Below are 27,152 nucleotides of genomic sequence, written 5' to 3' on the forward strand. Positions count from 1 at the left end.
AACTAATATTTCACGATCTTCCTTTAAAAAAAAAAGGCATAGCAAATCTTATTTTAGAGAAAAGTTCGATAATTGTTAAAATATGGGGTTGTTTTCTCCTTTGGCTAAGGAATTCTGAAATCCTCTTTTTTCATTTTACATCCCTAGCTAAAGCAGAATGGTGTATTGTTCAGAACCACTCTATTTAAAGGTATAAATAACATCCGGGAAGTTGCCTCACAATCTAATGCAAAACTCTAAAGATTGCTCAGATACTAATGCATTAATATGTAACGTATAACAGAAATTTACACAAATTGACATGATTCCTGAATTTTAATACAAAAAGACATAGAGTACATTCATTCAAAACTTGATAAACTCTTACAAACAGTAGGCCACATCTGCCCTAAATGTTCCGACATTTTATCAAGAAAGAGGTTGAAGTGTGATTGTTGTTTTCACAGCCTTCATCTGAGGTAACAGCAGATATTAGTTTTCTGGACATGGTTCAGTAATTTTGGCACTTCAGCCCTTTGAGATCGAGTTAAACATGCTCTTAAATAGATGGATGTGGCCTATTAACAGACCTCATTTCCTTACTAAGGACTTCAAATGAAATTATGTACTTGCTCTCTAATGTTATAAAGGTCTCAAAGATATTTTCCCAAGTTCGTCTACTTTAAAGGAAGGCAAAGTCTGATTGTACACACCAGAGATGAGTCCTTTGAGAGGATTACCAAGTGATGGTTTGCATTCTCTGACCTCTTTACTGCTAACACATGTTCAAGAGGAAATTAGAAGTAATTTCCGACTTCTCTCCTTCACCAATTTCCTCACTCTTTTCTCTCCTTTACATATGTGCACCTTTAAGTAGTGTAAATTGGATTTTCTTCCACCCCTTTCTCAATTTAGATTCCCTCTTTCCTGATGAGATTTTATCTCTAGCTCACAGAACATAATCCTTCACTCATATTTTATATCAATTCATTTATTACCAGAAGCTAGTGCATTTATGTAAATGGTATCATTTTAATAAGTTTACATTAACTTATTAAATAATCTGCATCATGTTGCAAAAATTAAATTAAAGAAACAAAATTTAGTCACTAGCATCTTCCTGCTTCTCACTGATACGTATTCAGTTTTGAAGATAAGCAAAATATCTAGAAATCTGAACTAAATCTACTATGGATATGCCCTGTGGCTTTTCTCCATCATGTTTCTATTTAGTTGATATAATAATGCAAAGTAACTCTCCAAATCAAATCAAAGTGAGCAGTTTCTCATAACGTATTTTTAAGCTTTTTTATTGTCATATGGATAACGAGATATACCTCCTTAAATTTTTAAGTGGACACAGTTAGTGTAATTACAAACACACTATTGTACATAAGATCTTCAAAACTTATTCATCTTGAATAACTGAAAGATAATACATTTCTTTTATATAAGTGCTTAATTTGTGATAAATCAGCTTTCTAACGAATTTTGAAAAGGTCATCCTAGTAAATGTATTATGTAGAAGAAAACAATACTTTGCGATTTAAACAGAGAAAAAGAACAAAAATGACTGAAATTTTTAAAAATCAAGTGTTTCCAATGTTTTCCTTTTCATTAAAAACAAATATCTTTTGATGTGGACACTCTCGAGTTGAAAGGAAATGTATAAGAGAGTAGCAAACACGAGCAACAACAAATTCATTTATAACCAGTGACAACCCAAAGCCATGAAGTTTTTAAAAGAATGTGATTGTTGTCAGAAGGAATCGGGTCCCACGGCGCTGCTGTTCAGCTCTGGCTGCACTCAAAGCCATGGCCGAGGGGCCCCGGGAAGTCTCTCCAAGGCTGGTGGGCACAGACCAGCACGAGGGTGAATTCTGCATACTGTACGGATCATCGCTCAGTTCAGGGCAGTCAGATTGCATCTGGGATCAACCGATCGTGCTTCATGAAACCGTCAGTCCTCATTTGTGTCTCGCTGTTTTCTTTTGTCCAGCGTAAACAAGGCCAACTCGAGTTGTCTCCCTATTATCTGCGCAGGCAGATCCCACACTCCGACCTAGTCAGCGGCCGCAGAGCGCAAGTTAAAGTTCATGCTCACAAACAATAGTTCCAGTGCACGCTGGGAAGTCACAAAGACAAGCAACTTCTGAGCGACCGAGTTAGACTCTTTTCGGAAACGCAGACCCCAGATTCCTACACATACTGGCGCGGCATGTCTCTTCTGGGAAATGAAATTAAGTGTTCCTAATATGAACAATTGTTTTTCTGGCAGACTAGCTCAGCAGATTCATCTTGTTGGGAAGGCCGAGGCGGTGGTGATAATTTCGGTGTGTTACTGCTCTGGGGCTTTGCTTGGATCAGCCAAAAAAGACATGGACAGAAATACTGTCAATCTGGTCCAACTCCAGGAAGCTAATCATGCCTGAATCGCTCGGAGGAGTGTGATGATGGTAAACAGGAACAGGTATGTTGGCTTCTGTTCTCACCCACTTTGGCCACACTATCGCCTTTACAATAAAGCGGAATAGGATTCTGAAGGTATATTATGTCAGTAATAACCGAGAGGGTGCGTCATTGAAGCCATTTTCCCCGGCAAGTGGCGTAGAGGTAATATTTAGTATTCACTACATTGAATTCTTCCAGCCAGCTGGTGTGTCCTGTTTAGACTTTCATTTATGCAGCTTGAGCTGGAACCTTTTTGGTTCTCCCAGCCTATTACTTTGTCGATTTAAGGGATAACAGCCAAAGTGAAACAGCTTACAATTTGCACCTGTCTGCTCCAAGCATTCCATGTTAGATTATGTGGAGAGCGACTCCTTCACTGCTTAATGAGAGCAAGACTGGGGAAGGTTGGATCAGTTTTGCTGGGCAAGGAGAGTATCAGGTATTTTCATATTTTTGATGCATTTCTGACTTGATAGAGAACTGCCTATTTTCATGTTTTACAGTCCCTGGAGTAAAATGATATAATTCAAAAAACATGAAGTTGGGCACTCTTTAAAGAAATGTTTAAATGTCATGTAACGAAGAACCAAATTAATATTCAGCCTGAGTTGCTTCAGATGAGGAAAAAAAAATTTAATTCTAAATTATATCCAAGTTGTCATAAGTGTAAAATATCTACAAAGACTTTTACTTGGAAAATGAGCAATGAAAGAAAGTATATTAAAAATTTTAGGCATATTTCAAAGAAGAAAAGTAGTTTTGGAAATAATGTTAAATGCCTGAATATAAACTGCTAGTTTTCTGCCTACACTGCCTTCAGAAACTAATTTATGGAGGTCCAAATGAAAATTCAAATATATGAACTTCAAGTTTATACCTAGAAACAGGTAGATATATTTATCCAATTATCCTTGTGCAACTCATGAAGTGAATTCTCTACCACTGCAAAAATATGAGCACCTACTCTTCACTCCCACCTCTTCCCAGAGTTCTCTGTATCTACCTTAGATCTGATCGCTTCAAGAATTACATCCATGGGATACCATCTATTTTGAAAGAATTTAAATTAAACTCATTAAGATGAAAGAGCATTAATCATGGCTTATCATATTCTCCAAACCTTCTATGTGTTAAAAAAAAATCATCACAAAGGCATTTAAATAATTTAGCACAATAGTCTTGAAGATGATCCAAGATTTAGTAAAGTAAAATAAAACAAAAAACCAAATAGTGTGTTCAGCAAAGACCCATGCTACATGTGGATTCTAAAAACCTCCCTCGTTGGCATGTCCTGTTGCAATAATAGCTGAAATGATGAGGGTTAAATGAAGCTGAGGTGGTCGCAAATGCGTCACACTAGCAATGAATATAATTGAATAGAGCTGTTGCCCACATCTTGCCTGACAGATAACATTCCAGCTCGCTTGGCGATGAGCCCTTCAGCACCGCTTTAGGAGCTCGGCCAGCACTGCCGAGCCTGGTTAGGTCAAGGGTTGACCCATATGTAATTCAGAACAGAGGAGGTCCCACGTTCACGCCACAAAAACAATTACACTACTTATTTCACTCTAGCCCTTGCCCAAAACTCACAAGCCTCGCGGTTTCAGGGCAGTCAATCTAATTCTGCCCCTGGGCAATAAGCCACATGAAAATATGTGGTGCTGTGTTTATAAATCTAATCAAAAATAGAAACAGTGGACAAGCACAATGAGGTCCTACTATGGATCATGGGAATCCTTGGAAATTCTGAAGGCACTTTTGTTTAACTTCTATAGACTGCCTTTAGCTCCTACATTGTTTGTTACACTCATTAATCATCCTCTTTACCCATGAGTGCTACAAAGGAGGCTAAATTTCTACTCACTTCTATACTTTCTGTCCATGGATAATATTATGAAAAATAAAGCTTAAAAGGCTTCCTTTATAAGAAAATATCAAAGAGGGGGCTACTGTTATATCAATCTTACCTCTCCATCCATGTTCTCAGCTCCTTGCCTTTGGCGATGCACAGATTTAAATCAAGTTTCTCTAAAAAAGAAAAATAATACACTAGAATAAATTGGCCCAACTATAGATATATGAAGCCATTTTGGGTTGGAGAGCTATGATGTTACTTAAAGTACTTGAAAATTCTAAGTACAAAGTCAACAAGATTTAATTTGATGTCTTACTTTTACTGTTTTTTATTTTGTTGGTTTAGTTAGATGCCTAAAAAACTAAGCCTATAAAACATTCTCAAGATATTCTACAAAAGCAGTCTCCAGGAAAAATTCAGACTTGATTTAGACAACCAAAATTTCCTATTTTACACCCAAAAGGTGGAAAATTCAGACTACTTTGAAGTTATTATGACAATTTGCTGCTGCATACCTTGGGAAGACATGCTATGTTTATTTTTTTAAATTATGATCCAGTTTTGCAACTTTCATAAATAGATAAAATCTGATAAAATCAATGATAAATATGTGTACTTAGGGATCGAGCAGATTAAACCCTGCAAACATTATCCAGTGCAAATATGGAATATAAAAATTTTAATGAAAGGAAATGGGTTTTTAACACTCTTAAAACTCCTCAGAGTCATGCAATAAATTATCGAGTTCAATCTGCAAACTACTCTATCTGATATTATTTCAGCTAACAAATACTACATTAGAACACAGTTGGGGCCAGATGATTATTATAAATGAGATATTTTTAAAATGAATGATGGTCTTAGCATTTATTAAATTATTATAAACATTACAAGAGGAGTCTTCTAAACTTGGAGTTTTGAAATGATTGCCCGTATTGGACAATAAAACAAAGCAAATCATTTATGAATGATACCTATGACATTTCTTTTATTCAGAGCAATCAATTACAGTTTTAAAGTCACTTCACAAAATGCACATGAGCTCTTAAACAGCTATAAGTATTGAAAAAAATTAAAGACTTTAGATTTTATAGTTCTAATTTCAAAACTGATTTTTTTATGTAAGGACAACATTAAAGATACAAAGATTATATTGAATGATGATTTCCAAAAATAACAGAGTTATGTGTAAAATTATTTGAAAGAAAAAAACAATGAAATGTGAACATGTTACAGAAGTTGAAGTTTGACTTACTTATTTTTCAATGACTCAGTCACTAGGAAGTAATTCAAAAGCACATATTTTGAGAATGTATGTGGAATGGAAATTGGTTTTATTTCCTTGAATGTGATCTGAATCTAACCATATTTTTCTTTTGAAATTTTTTCAGTTTGTAAAGTCACTAATGTGACTGTCATCATGAATTTATTTTGAATACATATAATCCAAAGATAGGAAGAAAAACTCACACACTGGTTACTCTATTAATGTCAATAAGGTGCTCAGAAAACTTTCAAATAATGCAGATCACTTCTCTCCTTTTGTCGAAAGCTGCATTTTAAACATCTTTTTACACAAATATTCAGAATGCAATGATACTACAGAAAGACTCAGTGTAATTGTGATATAAAACAAAACCTCTCATTATCTCATATAAAATACTAGGGAGTTGAATTAAGAAACCAGCTTGATACAAACCAATAGTGTCACTTAAAAACAGCTATCACTAGGGCCAGGAATTTAGATCAGTGGTGCCGATGCCTGCCTCACAAGTGTGAGGTCCTGAGTTCAATCCCCGGTACCAAAAAGAAAGAAAAAAAAAACAAAAACAGCTATCACTAGAGGAGGCCTGATACTGCCTTTTCCTGATTTTGTGAACAATGGGTGTGGTGCAGGGTGCTTCTCTGCTTGGGAACCTCTGGAAGCTTAAATCAGGCAATATTTGCAATAAAGAATTTCAGTCTTCAAGTTCCTACGGGCTGGAATTTGGGTGTTGTCACAAGATCCCTCACAATTTGGGAACAACTAACAGAATGATGATGAAGAACAAATGGGTCACCTGGAGCCAGAGGAAAATCAGTGCACCTGTGACTTGGCTTGAGCAATCAAAAGATTTGGGGAAAGTTGGCCTTGATGGAAATATTGATCATAGACGTGTATCCCCAGTGTAATTCCTGGGAGTTTAATATGAGGACCTCAAAAGGGAAATAGAATAGTTACAGGGCAGAAAATGGCTCCTAGGGACAAATTGAATAGAGGAAATAAGTGTGAGCCTGAGCTCCAGAGGAGCTGGGTCTGCAGGGAAGATCTAGGGGTCCCAGGAAATGGGCGCCCAGGGGCCTCAGAATGAACCAAGAGGCGGGTAGATTCGGAGGCAAACAGGAAAAGGTAAATGGAGAAAGCAAAGAAAGGTGGTGGGAATGAAAATAAGTTCATAGAGCAATGGGTAGGATTTACTGGTGAATAATAATTTCAGTAAGTTAGTGACTAATGGGCAGCCCTACCACACCCTGGAAACAAGGATATCACTTAGGTGACTAGCAAAATATGGAGCCAATCAGAAAACTGGTGCATTTACTAAACTATCTCTAAAACCTGCTTTGTCAAGAAAGTCCAAACTAGCTTTCTTTTTTAAAAGAAAAAGGGAAATAAGTTAAAAACAACATAATTTTTTTAAAAAACACTTCAGTTTGCGGCTTTTTAGGAACACTGGACTTGATAAACTGAGAACTATTACAGAATTCTCACTATGGATACAAGTTTGGATCACAGTATAACAAGTTACCTGGAATGCAAGTGGCCTCAAATAGGGATCATTTTTTAAAAGCCAACCTCAAACTTGCTAGCAGGTTGACAACTGCAATATAACCTGCTTGCAAGTAACCTGCTTACCACATACTGTTAAGCCCAGATTAATAATCACCTGAAAATTTGTATCGTCATTTTTTTGTTTGTTTTACGGCTGATTTTTGAAATGGCTTTCTGTGAAATTGTTAACCTTGGAAATAAAGCCTTAGAATTGCCAAATCTCTGACAACTGGTTCATTGCTTCCAGAGAAGGGAATTAGCATGGCTACAGCTGTCACTCCACTGCATTTCTCTTCTCAAGCAGACCAGCAAGGGCAAAGATGGTGTTAGACAGAGGTCGCAAGCCAGAGTCTGTCTGCAGACATGCTTTGTTTAACCTCCACGGTGATTTAAAACATGTTAACCCAGTATTCAAAAATAAGAAAATTACAATTTTGAAAAATCCAACTTTTCCCTCCTCTTGAAAAATTAGAAACTTTGCCAGCGCAGGGTCCATATTTGTGGCATGCAACAATTGGCTGGGGGAAGGGTGAGGGCCGGGCCGCAGTGTACTCTCTAAGTAGTATTCACTCTTTTCCAAGCTTTCAGTGATACAAACAGCCCCTGGGGCATGCATGCCATAGGCTCACCGCCATTGCTCTAGAACAACAGTTCTCTCTCTCCCTATTGCAGACCACAAATCAAAATGTAAGCTTCGTAAGGAAGGAGCTTGTTTTACTCATTACTGTAGCCTCTGAGGCTAGAACAGAGCCTCAAAAATAGTGAATGTTTGATAAATGTTTAATGTTGAATGAAGATATCTCAGTGCAGACAGATAACTTTAACACGCCAGCTTTAAGACAATGGAGTATACCCAGAAACTGTCACATGCGTATTCACATTTATTTTCCAGAGAGAGCTCATACATCATTCTGCTTGCATTGCTATATTTCTTGTAAAGTAAGATTTCTCTCCATTCTTGTAACTATCAAAAGTAGACCACAAGTGTCAGGAAAAATGAGAACAAAAAAAAAACAAAAAAACACAATTCACTCATTTATATTTCTTGTCTGCCCCTACAGGCATCTGAATTTTAAACTTCTGAGAGAAATGAGAGTAGGCCTGGTATCCACAATGACAAACTGTTCTACCTCATTCTTCCTCAACCTGTCTCAGAGTTATTGCCACTACTGTCTAAATCCAAATTGTGGAATAAACAAACAAAACTGTAAAATCTCCCTTAGAAGGTCACTACCACTGTCACTCTACACAGAGTCAGAACGGTAGTATGGGATGAACTTATATGTATGTTTAGAAAACCATCGGCTCGAATCTGTACATAGGGAAGTCGACCTCTGAAGTCTCCGTTCTGCAGGAAAGTTGAGGAAAATTTTAAATTGTGGCATACCAGATTTCAAGCTTCTACTTGGGGGTATATAAAGCTGGAAAAGGCATTGATCCCACATGTAGAGCAAAACAAAATCCTAAATAATCTGCAAACTCACAACCACTATTAGGCTTTTGTCAAAAAGCTGAGGTCACAAGGTGACCAATTTATCCCAAATCTAGACAAATTTAGGTGTGTGCAATGACAGGATCCAATCAACTGCCTATCTGAGTAGACATAAGAACCCTTTTAAACCAGAAAGAAGAACTCAGTCAAAACTTGTTAACAAACTTCCAAAGTTTGAATGTGAATGCTATGGTTTGGGTAAGTGTCCCCAGAAGTCTTGTATTAAGGGCTTGGCCTCCGACTTGTGGTGCTACTGGGGCGGGGGGGGGGGGGGGGGGAGTGGAACCTTTAAGAGGCGGGGCCCAGTGGGGAGGCGTGAAGTCACTGGGGATGTTCTTCAAGGGATTGTGGGACCTTGGCCACTTCCTCTCTCTTTGCTCTCTGATTGTTATGAGTAGCTTTACTCCACCCTGATGTTATTCCTCGCTGTAAGTTCAAAGCAATGGAGACAACTGATTAGGATCGTGGTCTGAAATTACTACAAGCCAAAACAAACCTGTCCTCCTTCCCCCCTCCTCCTTTTTTGTTTTGATTCTTTAACACAGGGTCTTACTATGTGGTCCAAGTTGGCCTTAAACACACTATGGAGCCAAGGCTCGCTCCAAACTGAAGATTCTCCTGCCTCAGCCACCTGAGGGTTAGGATTACAGGCATGCACTGTCATGTCTGGCATTCTTTCTTTTATTTTCTCAGGGATTCGGTCACACTGACACAAAGCTGACTAACACAATGATCTAATGTGAAAGTAGAGAACTTACAGGATCTTCAAACACAAGGCAAATTCATACTCAAATATTCTTCTCTGTGGACCTCCTGGTGGGATAGCATGATAATCCATAATGGTTCTAAGCAAAGAACAATTCTGCCTCCAAATCCGGCCATGTCTGAAGACATTTTCTGATTTCTAGAGCTGAGGGATATTACCAGAACGCAGGTTATAGAGGCCAAGAAGACTGCTGGACATCCTGAAATATATAGACTACCCCCTTATCATAAAAATTACCCAATCCAGAATTCCACATACCTATTGTTGAGAAACTCTGGTCCAGGGAAAGCTTCCCTAATGATATCGGTTGGAGGAAAGGAACAGAAGCCCTGAATTACAGCACAAAGCTCTGCCTGAACATTTGATCTGTATCTCTACTAAGGAATAAGTCTTAAATTTCTAGTAAAAGAACAGTAAATTGTGTTGTTCCTAGTCACAGGTTAAGATTAATTACAGCTGGGGAAAGATACAACAAAAATGCCCTCTAATCCTGCAGGGACAACCAAATATCCTGAGGTGTCCTACCTAAGAAAGGGGGTGCAGAACCTCTCAGATGGCTCCATCTTCAAGACTCGGAGACCAAACTTCTGCCTCATCTGGAGAGGAATAGCCACCCACTTTACCATCAGACGATTCAGCAGTGTCTAACAAGTACCTGTTGGGAGAGTGTACTTGTGGGAGAGGAAAAAGAACAGAGAGAGACACTCCTTGACTTGAAATAGTAAAGGAAACAAACATGTAGCAGACATTGAGGAGACTTCTCCAACAAACAGCTACTACTCTGAGCACAAGAAAAGACTAGAGGAGTTTTAACCCTGTGATGCACGGATACTAAGTTTAAGAACAGCAACTTCAACCCCAGCTTAAGTTCCGACTAGAAAATCTAATTCTCTCACAATGAAAAATTAGCAAAGTAAAAGTTATATTTCTGGATAAATAATATTTACCTCAATCTCTACTATCCTACCCAAGATGATCAGCTTTCTAAGGAAGTCAGGTGACAGAGAAGCAAAGTGTGGGAGGGAGAGAAATGTGAGACTCTGTCAAATATACAAACCAATCAAGAGAATGACATATTGCCCAGATGTTGGAACTATCAGAGAATATAAAATAATATGATTAATATGTTAAAGATTCTAATGTAAAAGTTGAACAATATACGTGAATAGACAGAAATTTCAGGAGAAATATAACTATAAAAAAGAATTAGATGGAAATGTTAGAAATGAACAATCCAGTATGCAGAATGACATCAACAGATACATACATGAATAGACTGTTAATTTCAAGAGAGAGATGACAACTATAAAAAAAGAATCAGATGGAAATGCTAGAAATGAACAGCTTGGTTTGCAAAATAACATCAATAGCCTCATTAGTAGTCTTAACATTACTGAAGACATAATCAATTGAACATAAAGAATCAAAACACAAAGACAAAATGAGATGAAAAACAATTAGAAAACAATTAGAGCAGAAGATCTAAGGATAGTGGAATAATTTCAAATAGTCTACAGACCTGTAATTTGAGTAAAAAAAGGAGGAGAGAGAGAGAACAGGGTAGAAGGCTCACTGAAGGACAGTGGCTCAGAAATCCCTCAAATTTATGCTATTTGTCCCCCAAACACAAATAGCAGTAGAGGATATCAACCAGGGTAAAACACGCCTACATTTATCATATGCAAAGTACTGAAAATCAACAGGAAAGAAAAAATCTTCTTTAGCCAAAAAGGCATATTTCATACACAGAAATAAACATGAGAGTTACAGCAGACTTCTCATCAAAAACTATGCAAGCCAAAAGAGAGTAAAGGAGCATCTTTAAAGTACAGAAAGAAAAACAACTGTACACACAAAATCTTACATCCAACCAAAGCAGATTTCAAAAATGATGGTGTGAGATATGGATATGATGCAATGAAAAAATTATAAGATCCGATACCTCAAAAAATTCTAAATTTGGAAGAAGGAAAGAAGTTTCCAAAACAGTGCTCTTGTAAATGAACAGAAGCAAAAGTCAAATGGAGAAAAACATTCATTCATGGAAAATTATTAAAATTAAGGTATAAACTATGGGAGTTTGTAGTATTTTGGGCCAAGATTCCCTACAGTATCTGCAGTCCCTTCTAGTACCCTCCCATCATGTCTTCCTGCGAGGACAAAATTGTAGTGCTGCCAGAGAAGAGCTGGCCATGAAAACCAGCAATTTCACTGCTGCAGTGGTATGATTTAATTTGACGGTGAGGGCAGAAAACTCATACCAGTTGTGTTGTCAGCAGAAATACCAGTTCAGTGGGAAATTAATGGTAAAAGCCCATTCATGGCTGAACTACCCTAATTTACAGTCACACTTGGACTGAGTAGCAGACCACTGAGACTGTGGTGCTAATCAGATATTTGGAAGAGCAAACTGGAGATGAGTGACCCAAAGGAGGACTAGCTAGGTGCTCCTTAGATCCCCCTTAGCTGGCAGCCTTTGCATATATGCAAGGAAGACTCAAGAGTGCTGCAGCTGTCTATACGTCCCCAGTTTACTAGGATGTTCACAGATCTGCAGGACAAGACAAGAAGATCTGGAAGTAAGCAAACTCTATGGACATCCGAAATCTGACTGAATTTTGAATGTGCTCCCATGTCTTTATACATCACATCCGCAAAGAATGAAAGTCTTCCTGTGTTTGTGGATATTCATTGGTCGACAACAAACCAACCTATGCAGACACAGAGGAGCCACTGTAAAGCCAGGCTAAAATTTCATTAAAACTTTTTAAAACTGAAGTGATTTTTTTTAAAAAAAAAACATCAGCAGCCACACATCATGCGGAAGACAGATTTAACAGATTAGGTCCAAGAAAATTGCTAGAAATTAAACAAATGAAAACAAACAAAATAGTAACTCAAAAACAGCAATAGTAACAATGTTTAAGGAGAACATTCAGAATCATACTTGGTATAATAGATTATCTAAGACATCCTATTTTCAACAAAAGTTTACAAGACCACAACAGCAAAAAAGGAAGTGTGACCTATGTTCAGGAAACTACCCTGTCAATAGAAATTAACTCTGAGTGAGTAAGGAGGTTGAAGCAGACAAGGACTTCAAAGCATTTGTTATAACTATGTCCAAAGAATTAAGCAATTAAAAATTAAAGTAAAATATAAGGATAGAATTAAATTAAAGTCTTTTACTGCCGGTAATGATTAAAGAAAATACAATTTTGAAAATTAAAAAAATCTCAAAAAAAATTTTTTCTAAGACCACACACATAATATTCACTCAAAAATTAACTAAATGTAAAGATAAACCTGTCAGAATTCTAGGAGAAACTGTTTGTGACTTTGTTTTATTCAGGATTAGATATTACATCAAAAAAAACAATTAAAAGTTGGAAGACTGACCTTCAAATTTTTAAATTTTCCTCTTTAGAAGACGTTTATATTAATTTTGTATTGCTTCATTACACACTGTCACAAATTCAACAGTTTACAATCCCCGTTCAGCAGCTCGCAGTCCTATAGCACAAAATTCTGGCAGGTCATGGCTATATCTCAGCTCAAACTGAACTCAGTGTCAGCTAGCTACTTTGTCACATGAAGTGTGGGAAACTTTTCCAAGCTCTTAGATGTAACTGACAGGGTTCAGTTCCTTGCATCTGCAGAACTGAAATCCTCAGTTCCTTGCTGGCTGTCAGGTGGGAGCCACTTTCAGCTCCTAAAGACAGTCCACTTCTCACCCTGAGACCCACTCCATCTTCAAAGCAGCATTCCTACCCACACTTTCAATCTCACTGACTTTCCTTCTTGTCATCAGCCAAAGAAAACTTTCAGCTCTGACAAAATTTGTCCTATCTGGATTATCTGTTTCTTAAGGTCAACTGACTTGGGATTGTAATTACTACAAAATCCTGTAACAGCAGTATTTAAGTTAGTGTTTGAATATCTAGGGGACAGGAACCTTGGGGAGTTGAAGGTAGATGAATATTTTTAAACTCTGCCTAGAAAAATGCCATTAAGCAGGGAAAGATAAGCCACAACATTGGAGTAACTATTATCAAACCATAAATCTACACACATGTAGACTATATAAACAACACTTGCAATTCAACAATAAGATGGCAAGCAATCCAATTACAAAATGTTCAAGAGATATGAATGGACATTTTACAAAAGAAGATATATGAATGACTAATGAGCACATTAATCAATGACCCTTCCAGGCATCTCTTCAAGAGAACTATAAACTTATATGTGCAAAAATACATACATGAGTGTTTATAGTGACTTCATGCTAATTGCTAAGAAGTAGGAACAACTCTAATATCTCCCTACTAGTGAACAGATAAACTAAGGTATACATACATGCCAAAAAATACATGAAAGAAAGAAATCTCCAAGATATTTGCTAAGCAAAAGAATACAGAATCAAAACTTACATAATGTATAAATTGATTCATACAACACTCTAGAAAAGGCAAACCTACAAAGACAGAAAATACTGATTTACTGGGATTAGAACAAAGAGAGACTGGGTACAAAAGAATCCAAGGAACTGGGGAGGGAGAAGAAGTGATCAAATCTGCAGATTTTTATTGTAGCTGTGGTTACACAAATGTACACATTAGTCAGAACTCAAAAACCACACATTAAAAAGGTTGAGTTTTCCTAAATGTTAATTACAGCTTAATTTCTAAAAAGAAAATCTTAACGTATATAAATGATTGCTCAGGAATGAGTAGATTGTATGTTTTTTCCTGATTTTTATCAAATAAATAAATGTGTGGCAAGAAATAAAATACAACAAAAGGATAACAAGTCTGCTATCCTATTTTTCCCTACCCCAATTTGTAATTTCTGGAGGTAATTATGCTTAATGTATTTCAACTTTTGTTTGATAAAATGGTTAACTCCATAACTAAAATTAGCATTAAACAAAGATATATATCTTATAGTTCACATCATATTTATACAATGTATTATATTGAAATAGTGTAAGAAAATATCTAAATTGTACTTCTGTTTCTTGTATATCCTATGCTGTTTTCTTAACTGTGCCATGTACTATGGGTTGAATGGTGTACCTCCCAAAGATGTTGAAATTCTAACCCCAGTATCTGTAAAAGGGAACTCCTTACTTGCAAATACAATCTTTAAAGATGATCTAGTTAAAATGAAGTTAAGATGCGCCCAATTTGACATCATTATTTTTTGTATAAAAAAATAGAAGTTTGGACTGGGAGACAGATACATACACAGGATAAACATCATGTAGACATAAAGGAAAAGATTACCAAAGGCTGCCAGCAAACACTGGGAGTCAGGGAGAGGGTTGGGACCAGACTGTCCTCACCCTCAGGAAGAACCAACCCTGCTGATACCTTGATGTTAGACTTCTGGTCTCCAAAACTGCTGTGGGAGCCACCTGGTCTTTGGTACATTGTTATGACAGTCCTAATCATCGAATGCACCATACATGGTCAAAAATTCATCTCATATATGCTACTCTCTTTTTCCTCCTCTCTCCACATCATTTCCAATTATGTAAGTTACTGGATACCATTACTTTTATATCTTTTAATGGTTACATCAAACCTCTATTTATGATTTCTTAGCCTATGGAAAAAATCTCCTCACTCCTTATTTTTTTAAGAGAACATTTTAGGTTTCACACTTTTTCCTGTCCCTCTTATCCCATCATCTTTCTCCAAATATCTGTCAACTACCCTTTCACTTTTAATTTTCAAGGTTGAATATATACATTCTGTTTTGACCACAATAAACACAGTAACATTTTCATGCTCTGACTTATAAATGGGTCCTGATAATCAAAGCAGCTTTATCATTATGACTGTATTGATGGTGTTCATTGCAAAACCCTGGATTTGGCTAAATTCATATGATTACAGGGTCAGGGATCCTATGTAGCTCGAAGGAGAATTGACCAATCCACCATCAACATTAAAAGGCCTTTCTATCTATAATTTGTATGCTCTACCACCAATTTTCTTTCTCCTTGTCTCTGAAAATGCAATTCATTTAATATTGGATTTCCTAGACTGAACCTCTACATCATTTAACTATCTTTCTGATATTTTCTGAATCTCTGGCATTTTTCCTACATGCTGGGACATTTCTTTAACTTTGTCTTCTAACTTCTTTATTGACTTTTAAAAATTTGTAATTAGTTTTTTAATTTTTGGGAGTTCCTTTTTGCTATTTGGTGTTACCTTATTTGACATCCTATTATTGTTTTGTGGATGCAATATTATCTTTCGTTTCTTTAAGGAAGCATTAATTACCTCCTTTCCCCAGGATAAGCTTTTCTGTTTGCTTATCATGTTCATTGTATTTCATGTTGCTGTGCTTTCTCATGTCTTTGATGATTCGTGGATGACCAGTCAAATGCAGGAATAACAGAACTATAAGGCCAGCAAACTCTCATTTACATGACTGACTTCTTTTCAAGATAAGGAGGTATCCTTTTAATCCATTTATAAAGATAAAAGGAGATCATTAAACCATCATCTCTCATTTGAGAATAAATTACTAGTATATAGATCATACACCTAGCACTAGTATACTGACCAAATATTTGATATGCACACCTGAAAGGAGGAGAGGTTTTTTAGCTCATAGTTTCAGAGGTTTCACTCCAAAAACCCAGATACAGCTTACTAACTGCTACCATATTCATGACCAAATATAAATGGAGCATCAAAATATCCTCTACCCAGAGGAGCAAAGTTCCTCTCCAAGCTCATTCTGGAAAGCCCAGGCTCTTGCACTATTCAGCATGGCCATTTTATAATTTAAAATGAGCTTTCACCAACAGAACCTAAAAAGCACAATATAAATGATGTGCAGTGTGACTGAAGTGAGTCTTAGGTTTTGTGAATAAAAGCTTGTACCTGCTTTATCCAACCCAAAAGCAACATATAGGAGAAAAATCCCAAACTGTGTTTATGAGGTGGTACCAATAGAGGGGGAAAATCGCCTTTGGCAAGCACATGGCTTTCGAAAACACACCTGTTCCTTTGTTATTGATAGTGTGATTAATCGATCCCTAGAATCTGATTGAAAACATTAGGGTATAAATCATACCATATGAGCAGTCCCGGAAGCATCACTGCAAGTAATTCAAAGCATATTTCAACTGCTCCTGGCATGCATTTCTGTATTAGTGTCACATATGTGTTCACAAGAAACAACAGGAGCTATTTGTTTATATGGTCACATGTCTACCTGTCATTTTACTTCGCATCCTACTTGACAAGAGCTATATATATCAATATATGCATTAGGGTGGGTTTAAAATTCTTTATCAGGTATTTGGGAACAAAATATTGGTTGATTCACAAGTCAAGAGAAATTAATATCATGAAGGGATGTTTTTGCAACCAACAACCATTATTACTTATTTAGTAAGCTCAGTAACCTGAACATTTCATATAAGTAGAAATGTTCTTCATCAGCAAGTTCATGGCTGGAATAGTCAATATTTATTTCTTTCTATCATTTAACACATGTTTACTGAGCACATACTACAGGTAACATACTGCTTTAGATGCAGTGAATGACAACAGTTTCTTCCCTAAGGAAACTATAGGCTAACGGAAAATGACTAGTATACAAATTATTGCGATATCAAGTAGAAAAGCATAACAATGAAATAAAAGTAACACAACTGGTCACAAAAAGACTATGTAGAAATCACCCAAAGTCTAAAAACCTTCAAAAAATTAGACCTGAGGCAGGGAAAAAAGTCATATTCATTGAAAGTATACATGCTAATACTATGGCAATCACTTAGGCACTAGCGCTTGCTTTATATGCTTACTTACTTCTCACCACACATATAAGAGAAACTGTATTATCCCCACTTTACAGACAAGGAAACTCAGGCACAAAGAAGCTAGGTAGCACACTCACACCCAAGGCCACTTTGTAAGCTGAGGATCCAGGCTTGAAGACAGGAATGACACATACATATGCTGCATCTTTGGCTAAGCTGCTGTCCTATCACTTCTGGAAAGACAAAGAAAAGGTTTACTATAGCTAAAAAAGTCTCTTTTTCTATCCTCATATAACTGAGGGATGTCAGTGGGTTACATGGATTTTGAAGTGAAGTTTGACTGATAAGGAGGTTTTTAAGTCCCTCAGTAAAAGTTATCAACCCCAAACATGCATATTTTTTTTCTGTGACTTAAACTAGTGACTGAAAATTCCACGGGTTGTAAAGAATTTAAGGAAATGTCTCCCGACTTCCTCACTCCTATAACTTTGCATTCCAGTGGTCAGCTAGGAACCAGGAAAAGGCAATAAAGGTGATTCCATAGCTATTTGAATTCTGTGTGTGTGTGTGTGTGTGTGTGGGTGTGTGTGCTTCTCAGCAAAATATTCAATATTTAGGCTGACTAAACTATTTCTAATACATTTGTCATTGCCAAGATTATAACTATAAATAGAAACATGACACAAATATATTTTCACACATATATGTGCTCTTTAGAGTTTGCTGTTAATAAGTACATTCATGAAAAAGATAATTCCATTTCTACCCTTTGAGTGCTATTTAAAGAGAACTTAACGTAGCATTCTTAAGGCTTGTATCAGTGAATAAAATCAAGATATTAAAATTACCTATATTATTAAGATACACCCTTTTGAATCTAGGCAAATAACAAGAATATCATACCCGCAAACTGTGCTTAATGTTCTACATTCATTTCTTATTACTGTGCCTGTCCTAACTCACAGAGGTACTGGTGGTTTATATTGTCAGCTAGTGGATTTCAGGTTAGGTGTTTCTATTTTAACTTTTAGTTATTTGATCCATTTTTATTTTAGTTTAGTATGTGGTGAAAGATATGAGTCTTGATTCAATCTTCTGCATTTGGATAGCCAGTTTCCCCAGCATCATTTATTAAAGAGGTTATATGGATGTTTTTGGCCCCTTTTATCAAAGATCAAATAGCTGCATGTACCAGGAGCTTGTTTTTGCATACTTGATTCTATTTCACTGATCCTCATTTGTTTTTCTGCCAGTGCCATGCTGTTTTTGTCACTGTTGTTTTACAATATAGCTTGAGATCTAGGATTGTGATTGCCTCCTGCTATACACTTGTTGCCCAGGGTTGTTTTTGCTATTCTTGGTCTCTTCTGGTTCCATATAAATTTTGGGGCTGTTTTCTCTAGTTTTGTAAAGAATGCTGTTGGCGTTTCAATTGAAATTGCATTAAATCTATTAATCAGCTTAGCAATATGGCTATTTTGACTATATTATTTCTGCCTATCCAGGGACATAGGATACCTTTCCATTTTATGCTGTCTTCTTCGATCTCCTTTTTCAGAGTACTGCAGTTTTCATTGTGTAGGTCCTTCACTTCCATGGTTAAGTTAATAACTAGGTATTCAATTTTTTCAAGCTATGGTAAATGAAACTGTTTTTTATTTATTTCTCAGTGTGTTTATTGTTGGTGTACAGGGACACTATTGATTTTTATGTGTTGATTCTGTATCCTGCTACTTTGCTTAATTTTTGTTTGTCTGTTCTAGGAGTCTTTGGGTGCACTTTTTGGGTCTTCTGTGTATGTCCCACTTCTGGCCTCAGAGCTTCTGCTCACGTGACGACTTCATTGAGACCCACCCACACCAGCACCTACCTAACACTGCAAGGCCTCACACACACACACACACACACACACACACACTCACACGCACATTTCCTTTGTGTTGCTCCTTTGTAACTCCTTTAGTATTTATCCCCTTCTACCTTGCCAGATAATTTGGGATGTTTCTTTTTTCACTATGATTCTCACATATCATCCATTTTCCCTTCATTAGTATGTGTGTGCCATTCTGAAAGCAATGATCTTTGCTATTTTATTCAAGTATTGTAACTATCAAGGATAATACTTTCCATATAACAAGTGCTGAATACTGAAATGAATGAACTACTTTCAGATTAACAGAAGTTAGTTGATGAAGAAGTCAAATGGCTGGTTTTTCCCCACTAGAGAGAAATAAACAAAGAAAAATGTATAAGGAAAAAATAATAACAAAGCAAAATTTTTCTGACAATAAGAGAGAACAAAACTATTATAAAGTGTTGACAACTATTAGAAGAAGGTTACTAGAGGTTACTACTTTTTATTGCTAAAGTGCTTTTTGAGAGATAATATGACTTCATTGGCTTAGAACCAGTTGGGGGAAAAAAGCAGGAAATATGAGGTAAAAGCTCTAACTACACTCGAAGAATACAGTCGATCCCTCTCTGTGCACCCAGTCCCTATCCACAAATTCAAACAACAGTGGATCAAAAATATTCTAAAAACAAAGCTTCTGAACTGAACATGTACAGAATTTTTCTTGTCATATCCCCTTGAAAATATAGGGCAACAGCCATTAACAAGTGTATACTGTATTTACATTGCATTAGGCACTATAAGTCATCTAGAGATTATTTAAAGTATACAGAAGGATATATAAGATTTTGTACAAATACCACACCACAAAGGCCTTGAGTATCCACATACATTGGTATCTGCGGGGACCCTAGGACCCACCCACCTCACACATGAAGGGACCACTGTATTAGACACCGGCCACATATTTCTACAGAGGTATCATTGCTATTCATCTTCTCCTCAAAAATGATCAGACTCAGTGGACTACAACTTACCATTTAAGGGATTCCATTGGTGCTGTTAGGGCTTAATGTCTATTTGGCTTTGCATCTTAACCTATAGAATACTTAAAGATAGCCTTTCCCAATAAACTAAGTGGAGAGTTCAAGTACTCTGATTATTCATTCACCTTTTGGGGACAGAAGGTGACCACATATCCTATTTAGTACAAAGAAAATGACAAAAATCCTTTCTGTACTACAATACAGTTAGAAAAGTCCATAATAAAGATTCCAAATATAAATACAAATATTTCCATACAAATAATCTAGCTAGTCACAAAGAGCATACATAAAAACATCTTAATTTTAGGATTTTATAGTTAAAGAGCAAAGATTCTATGAAACTCTTATCAGTCTGGAGATGAATAGGCTCCATAGGACAGAAAGATACATTAATACCGTTAATTACAATCTAAAATGCCATTTTAGACTCAGGCATTATATGTAATCAAATGAAAACTTTAAGCAAAACATAACAAATTTTCAAAATTATACAGCTATTTTTCAAGTGAGATTAATGTGGCTGTTTGGGTTTGGATGAATAAACATGAACAGATAGTCTTATTAATTCTACTAAGCCAACAACACTTCCCTTACAATAAAAGACATTTTAATCAGTAATATGCACATTATATCTTTGGGTTTCACATAGTTTGGATCAGTATAAAATAATCCTAGGTCTTCAGAAATGAAATAAGAAAAGGAAATTTTACAAAATTTGTAAAAATGTGAGTTTCATTGTTCTAACACTGAAAAACACGGCTCTCAATTTAAAGAAATAATTCAAGAACTATTTCAAAAATTTTAAATACTTTTTAGAATTTTAAATATTGTAAATTAAAGAATAGGTGAAGGGATAATACAACAAACAACTGTATTCCTTTCACCTAGATTCAACAACAGGTAATATTTTGCTATATTCACTTTATATATACATATATGTATACATTGTAGATACAAGTTTTTTCACCACACTTATCACATTACACTACGGTTTTCCAAACAATAATTCCCTCTCCTCTTCTATAGATTAATTAACTTCTGGCTATGATGATCAACTCAATTCCTTCCTGGAGGCCAGTGATAGGGGTGGAGGTCCTAAAAGTTTCAACCTTCTAATTATGCCTTGCCCCATCCTGAAGCTACCTAGGAACCCTAGTTACCAGTTATCTCTTTAGCATAATTTCAGGTGTGTTTGAAAGGGGCTTGTTATGAATAACAAAAAGCATTCCTCTCACCCCATTACTTAGGAAATGACAAGGGATTTTGAAGCTCTGTGCCAGGAACCAGGATTATTAGATTATCACACAAATCCTTCCTTCTTCACACTTTATCTACTCTAGTGGTACTTAAATCCCTAGACTAGCAGCATCAGTATTATCTAGAAACTACTGAGAAAGGCAAACTCTTGGATCGAACAACAGACCTAATCTATCAAAAACTCTGAAGATAGCCACAACAATCTGTGTTTTAATGATTTGGGATGCTGATGCCTGCTTACATTGGAAAAACCTAGATCCCAGTCTGTAAATTTGGGCATCTTCCCAGCTCCCTGTCTGAAGCTTCTGATCATGCTAAATCAATGATTCTACCTGATTGCACATTAGAATCACTTAGAAAATCCTTATAAGATGCCTGTGTCCCTTCCCTGAATATATAAGAATAGACTGAAACATGAAATATTTATTACAAAAGCCTCCCAAGAGATTCTAGGACAAAACTGGGGCTGAGAATCATGGCTTGTAATATTCTCCAAGTAGTCTCTTGATATGGACTCTTTTCCTTTGGGCAATCTCAGTTTCTGGAATCTAACTATCCATGAAAACATTCCCCAGATTGTCCAAGAGCTCCCTCATCCCACACTGTTGACTGACTTTTTAATTCTCTGAATATTCAGAAGTGCTTCTTGGTGAATATTATAAAGACATGCCTCAGGATCACACAGAATCCCATCTGCCTTCCTGACATAATCATGACTGGTATATCCTAGATAGTAGAGCTTTTGTTTAAAATCCTCTTGGCTTCTTTCCTGAAGGTTGCATCCCATTAGATTTCCCTTTGCATTCTTTAGGAAGCCTTTTGCTCTCTCTAATGCTTACTCTCCCCATTGCTCCACTGAGCCACCTGTCAGCAAACTGCAATTGTTTTCTTTTTTTTTATTAGTTTAATTTTTTTCTTCCCTTTTGCTATGGTTTGAATGTGTTCTCAAACCTTGCATATTGGAAACCTGACCCCCAATGCAGCAATATTGAGATAGGACCGTTGGGAGGTGAGAAGGCCTTGAAGAATGGGTTCACTCGTTCATGGATTTGTGGATTAATGAGTTCTTGTGGGCAAGGGTTTGTTCTAAAAGCAAACTCTCTCTGACTAGATTGCCCTGCCTCACCATGTTACAATGCAGCGATAATTCCTTCATCAGGTGCTGGTCAGGCATCAGTAACATGTTCTTGTACTTCCCTACCTCCACATTCATGAGCTAAATAAACCCTTTAATCTTTATAAATCATAGTCTCAGGTATTATTACAACAGAAAATGGACTAAAGGCTCCTTTTAAACTGTAAACCACTTAAGTAAAGGAAGATATCTTCCTAGTTATCTTCCCCAAAGAGTTAAAGACATTATATTACAGTGGCACATGAATACACATTTATAGTAGCACAGTTCATAATAGCTAAATTTTGGAAGCAACCTGTATGAATGGATAAAGAAAATGTGGTATTTACATACAGTGGGGCAGTACTGTCATAAAGATGGTAAACTAGAGGCACTTGCAGGAAAATGGATGGACCTTGGGACAATAATGTTAAGTGAAGTACGTCACATACAAGCACAAATATTGCATGGTATCTCTTACATAAGGTATAGTTATATCTTTAGAAATCCAAGATATAAATAAAGAGCAAAATAAAGAATAGATAATAGGAAATACGGAAACGATCTTTTGCAAAAAGGAAGGGACCAAGAAATGGAGACAGGAGAGAAGGGGGGAAGGTGAAGGGGATGAAAAAAGAATTAAGTGTTATGTGCATGTATCAACTCCCCACAAGGAATATACTCATTATATATGGCAAGCATATACTGATAAAAAATTAAAAATTGAACAAAACAAAGGTTTGTGAAATAAATCAGTATGTCAAGGCTGACTGTCCACATCTTCTTCAACGAAGTGCTAAATTTCACATTTTTTTTTCTCAATTTCTTCACTGCTCATCTTGAATACCCTCTAACCAATATGTTCCACCAGCCATTCCCTTGGCCTGAAGTATCATCTCATTAATGGTCCCGTCTCCTTTTTGAATCTCTCCCTGCAGCCTCTAAACACTTTACCATCTCTTATTCCATGGTCAGGTAGCTGTTAGAAGAGACTGATTCTGCAGGTGCATTCAGCAGTTATGCTCCTTCTTAAAACATTTGAGGCTGTGCACATACTGGTTTCAATCAATGCGCAGATTACTCAAGCCTATAACTCACTTTAAAAACAAAATATAGAATGACTATAATTTTTTTCTCCTTCTCCTGAAGAGTCCATTATGTACTTTACAGCTACTATTATGTATTCTCACCAATAACATTATTGGGTCTTGGAATTTAGGAAAGTCTTCTGTTTATCCTGACATATAAAAATTCTGTGTAATCTGATCTGAACAATTTCACAAATATATGTCTATTTTATTTATTTGCTTTCAAAATCTTGTTTTTTATGAGGACATCATTGGTCAGATTAAGGACTCTTTCCAGTTCCGGTGATCAAGCTACAAGCAACTTTATTTTCCTCTAGGTCAGTTGGTCTTGACAGCTCAGTGATCCCTGAGTGAATCAGCCAGGCCCTGAGGTCACTTCCTGCCTAGCAGGACTCCCAGTGCTCCCTGCAGAGCCCCGGTGAAATAGCTGTATCTTGAAGAGTCAAAGGAGACAGCAGTGGGCCTCAGCAGGCACAAAGGTATCAGTATAACCCTCTCTGAAACCATTTGGTACAATTCAAACCCACACTGAGAACAGCCGAGCATTCAGGAACTAGAATAGCCAGGCACAAGAAAAAGGAGAAAGAACCCAGAAATTTTCCAAATAAGTAGCTAACAGCCAATCAAATCCTTTCATTTTAAGCACAGCATTGTCTAAACTCAAAGAGCTCTGCTAAATCATATTATATCCACCAATTTTGTAGTTGAAACCTGCAGGTTTTAATTACTTTACGAGAAAAGGTCTGGTATCCAAAGAAACTCATTACACATTAGCATTTGTTTGGGAGTGGGAAGAGGCCCAGGAACTAAATTGTCTTGGGACTCCTTACCAAATCAAGTCTCTCTTCATCCTTCACAGTGACAAGACCAAGCCACCTAATTAATAAGAGCGCACATAGAAGTAAACACAGAACAGTTAAACAGGAAGCCTTTCACCAGGCGGCATCGGGGCTCTTCTCATTGGAGTTGAGAGTGGATGGGGGGATTCATGAGTAAGGGTCTTAGAAACAGGAGAATAGTATGTGTCATTCTTAAACTAACTTCTGTTTCCTGCCTAAAAGCAACTAGATTTTAAAACTCCCCTCTCCACACCAGCACAGGAAGGAAGGTCTGGAGCAGGTATCATGCACCAAATATTTACATTCTGGCAGTCAGAACACAGTCAGCAGTATGTGAAACAGTAAACTGAAAAGGAACTAGTTAGCATTGTAATAAAAATAACAGTTGGATAATCTATAGTCATTAAAGACTAAATTTAGAGGAACATCAAATAGAAAACTTGAGAACCCTCTACTTTGGTATTATCCAGAAGCTCTGATGTGGTGGTAAGAGGAAGTGGGTCGTTATTTATATTTGTCAGTCTAGTAGAGACCAGCCCATTGCTAAGTACTGAGAATATTTCATCTCAGTAACAATAAATGCAGTATTTTATGTCAACTGTCTGATATCATCGGACAAGTATTACCTGCAAACAGACAGGGTTAATAAATGGGAACCCTTTGATTATTAGCAAGTGAAGTTCAGGATAGGCAAGTCCTGATTCCAAAAGATAAATCACACTAAAATAGAAAACATAATACCTACAGAATCTCTTTTTCTAGAAATCGTGTAATTACGCTTGCTTGCGTTTTAATGTCTCAATTAGGGAATTAAGATAAAAGGAAAAATGAAAATCTGCCCTGAGGTTCTCTGCATCGAGAAAAAACATTCTGATAGGATGTCATCTCTGATAATGCCTCAGATGATGGGAGAGTTATGACTGGATGTCACCAAGGGGCCAGTTTGGGCTTCATTTGCAATAAGTCTAAAAGAGCTCAGCCCAAGCCTGCACCATGGAGCTTTTGGCTGCAGGCTGCAGACACACCTGGAGATCACCATCAGTGATCCAGGTCAGCAGTCTTTCTCCACCCAGGACAGAAAGACTCACACCTGTGGCAGAAGACTGAGGGCAGAGTGAGTAATACTGTATTTATAAGAACCTCAAAAGAAACACCCAAAGCCCTTTGGCTATTGTCTGTCTCATCATCTTCTGGAACTCCTGTTGCATCACAATATTTTCATAAAGTTAAGCAAGACTATGGAGAGGAGGCAATTTTGCTATTGTTCTAAACACAGCCTTTGACAAAGGTATGAAATAGTATCACCATGTGCACAGGTGAAGAAACAAATTAGGAGAGACCAACTTCCTTGCGGTTACCAAAAGCAGTAGCACAGCACAGACAATTTTTTCCCATGTGTTAAAATAAATTTGAGGCCTCTGTACGAGAACTTTAAGTAATGAACTGCAACCTACCTTAGTACACCAAGAGTGTACTCTTGTCACCACGACTACATCTCAGCCAAGCACAGAAGCTGAGTTTCAGTTAATTACAGGGGACCAAATGTTTAAACTGTGTTCAAAGAAGGTAAAGTGGACCTGTAACCAATCCAGTTAACTCTGGGCCTCACCTCCTTTATCTATATCTCACTTCCCTTTTCTGTCCATAAATGTTATCCAGCCATGCTGCTGCCCTAGAGTCATTTAAATGTGTTCTGGTTCTGAGAACTGCCTAGTCATGAATCCTCCTTTGATCAATTAAAATCTGTTAAATTTAATTTGTCAAAAGTTTTTAACATATATATGTGATACATATATACAACATAACATATATATCATACATATATAAAACATACATATATATGTATGTTATAGGATATACAGGATATATAGATAGTATATATAGTATAGGATATATGATATATATATATATATATATCTCCTTTGTGCTTCCATACCCTGCATATGGGAGGTACCAGTTGGATATGGATAAACATTAAGTACTATGCACTGTCCTCCATCATGAGTGCAGAAAACATAAGCAAGCCAATGTGAAGTAAGACAGAGGAAGAAAGAAGACTCACACAGCAGTTATGAAATAAGAAAAGACTTTTTTACTACTAGAGAAGTACTAATGGGATGCAGAATTTATACTTCATGCCTTCCTAAACTTTCAGACTTTTCCAGATAATCATTTTTATTAGGCATCAGTAAAGATCTATACCTATACTTGAACCAGGTAGACCAAACTGATGAGTCCCTTCAAAATCCTAGTGCATGTACTGAAAATACTAGTAAGAAACCCTTAAGAAATTAGATGAACACAACCTAAACCCTTGGGGTTAATGCTGATCAGAGGCAATTTTTCCTTACTGAGATCCTCAAATATGATACTGATCAAGAAAATGGCCTAAAGAGAAATCCTACCAACACAACTTCTGTATTTTTAATTTCATTTACATGCTTTTAATTGACATACAATAACTGTACATATTTATATAGTACAGTGTGATAATTCAGTACATGTACACAATGTGTCATGAGCAAATCAGAGTAATTAGCATTTCCATCTCCTTATATACTAATCCTTTCTTCAGATTGGGAAATTTTCAAATCCTCACTTCCAATTCTTTAAAACATATGCAACAAATTTTTGTGCACTAAAATGATCCTATTTTTCTATAGAACATTAGGATTCAGTACTCCTGTCTAACTGTATCTTGGTACTGTTATTCAACCTCTCTCCATCTCTCCTCCCCTTTATCATTCCCAACCTCTAATGACCACCATTCTGCTCTCCACTTCTATAAAACTGACATTTTTAGCTTCTACATATG

The 27,152-nt window shown here is 36.6% G+C and overlaps 1 protein-coding gene across 1 annotated transcript in view; it reads right to left on the reverse strand.

Annotated features, from left to right (window-relative positions):
- The window catches only part of LOC101715907 (uncharacterized), a 497,493-nt gene that overhangs the window by 338,576 nt on the left and 131,765 nt on the right, over positions 1-27,152 (reverse strand). Inside the window, 1 exon segment of the mRNA XM_087182557.1 lies at positions 4,398-4,458. Within this exon segment, the coding sequence (XP_087038683.1) occupies positions 4,398-4,409 (12 nt within the window). The 5' untranslated portion in view covers positions 4,410-4,458.

Source organism: Heterocephalus glaber, unplaced genomic scaffold (assembly GCF_053883595.1).
Source record: "Heterocephalus glaber isolate CG9 unplaced genomic scaffold, H.glaber_assembly_v1.0 deba00001472, whole genome shotgun sequence".
Taxonomy (NCBI): domain Eukaryota; kingdom Metazoa; phylum Chordata; class Mammalia; order Rodentia; family Bathyergidae; genus Heterocephalus; species Heterocephalus glaber.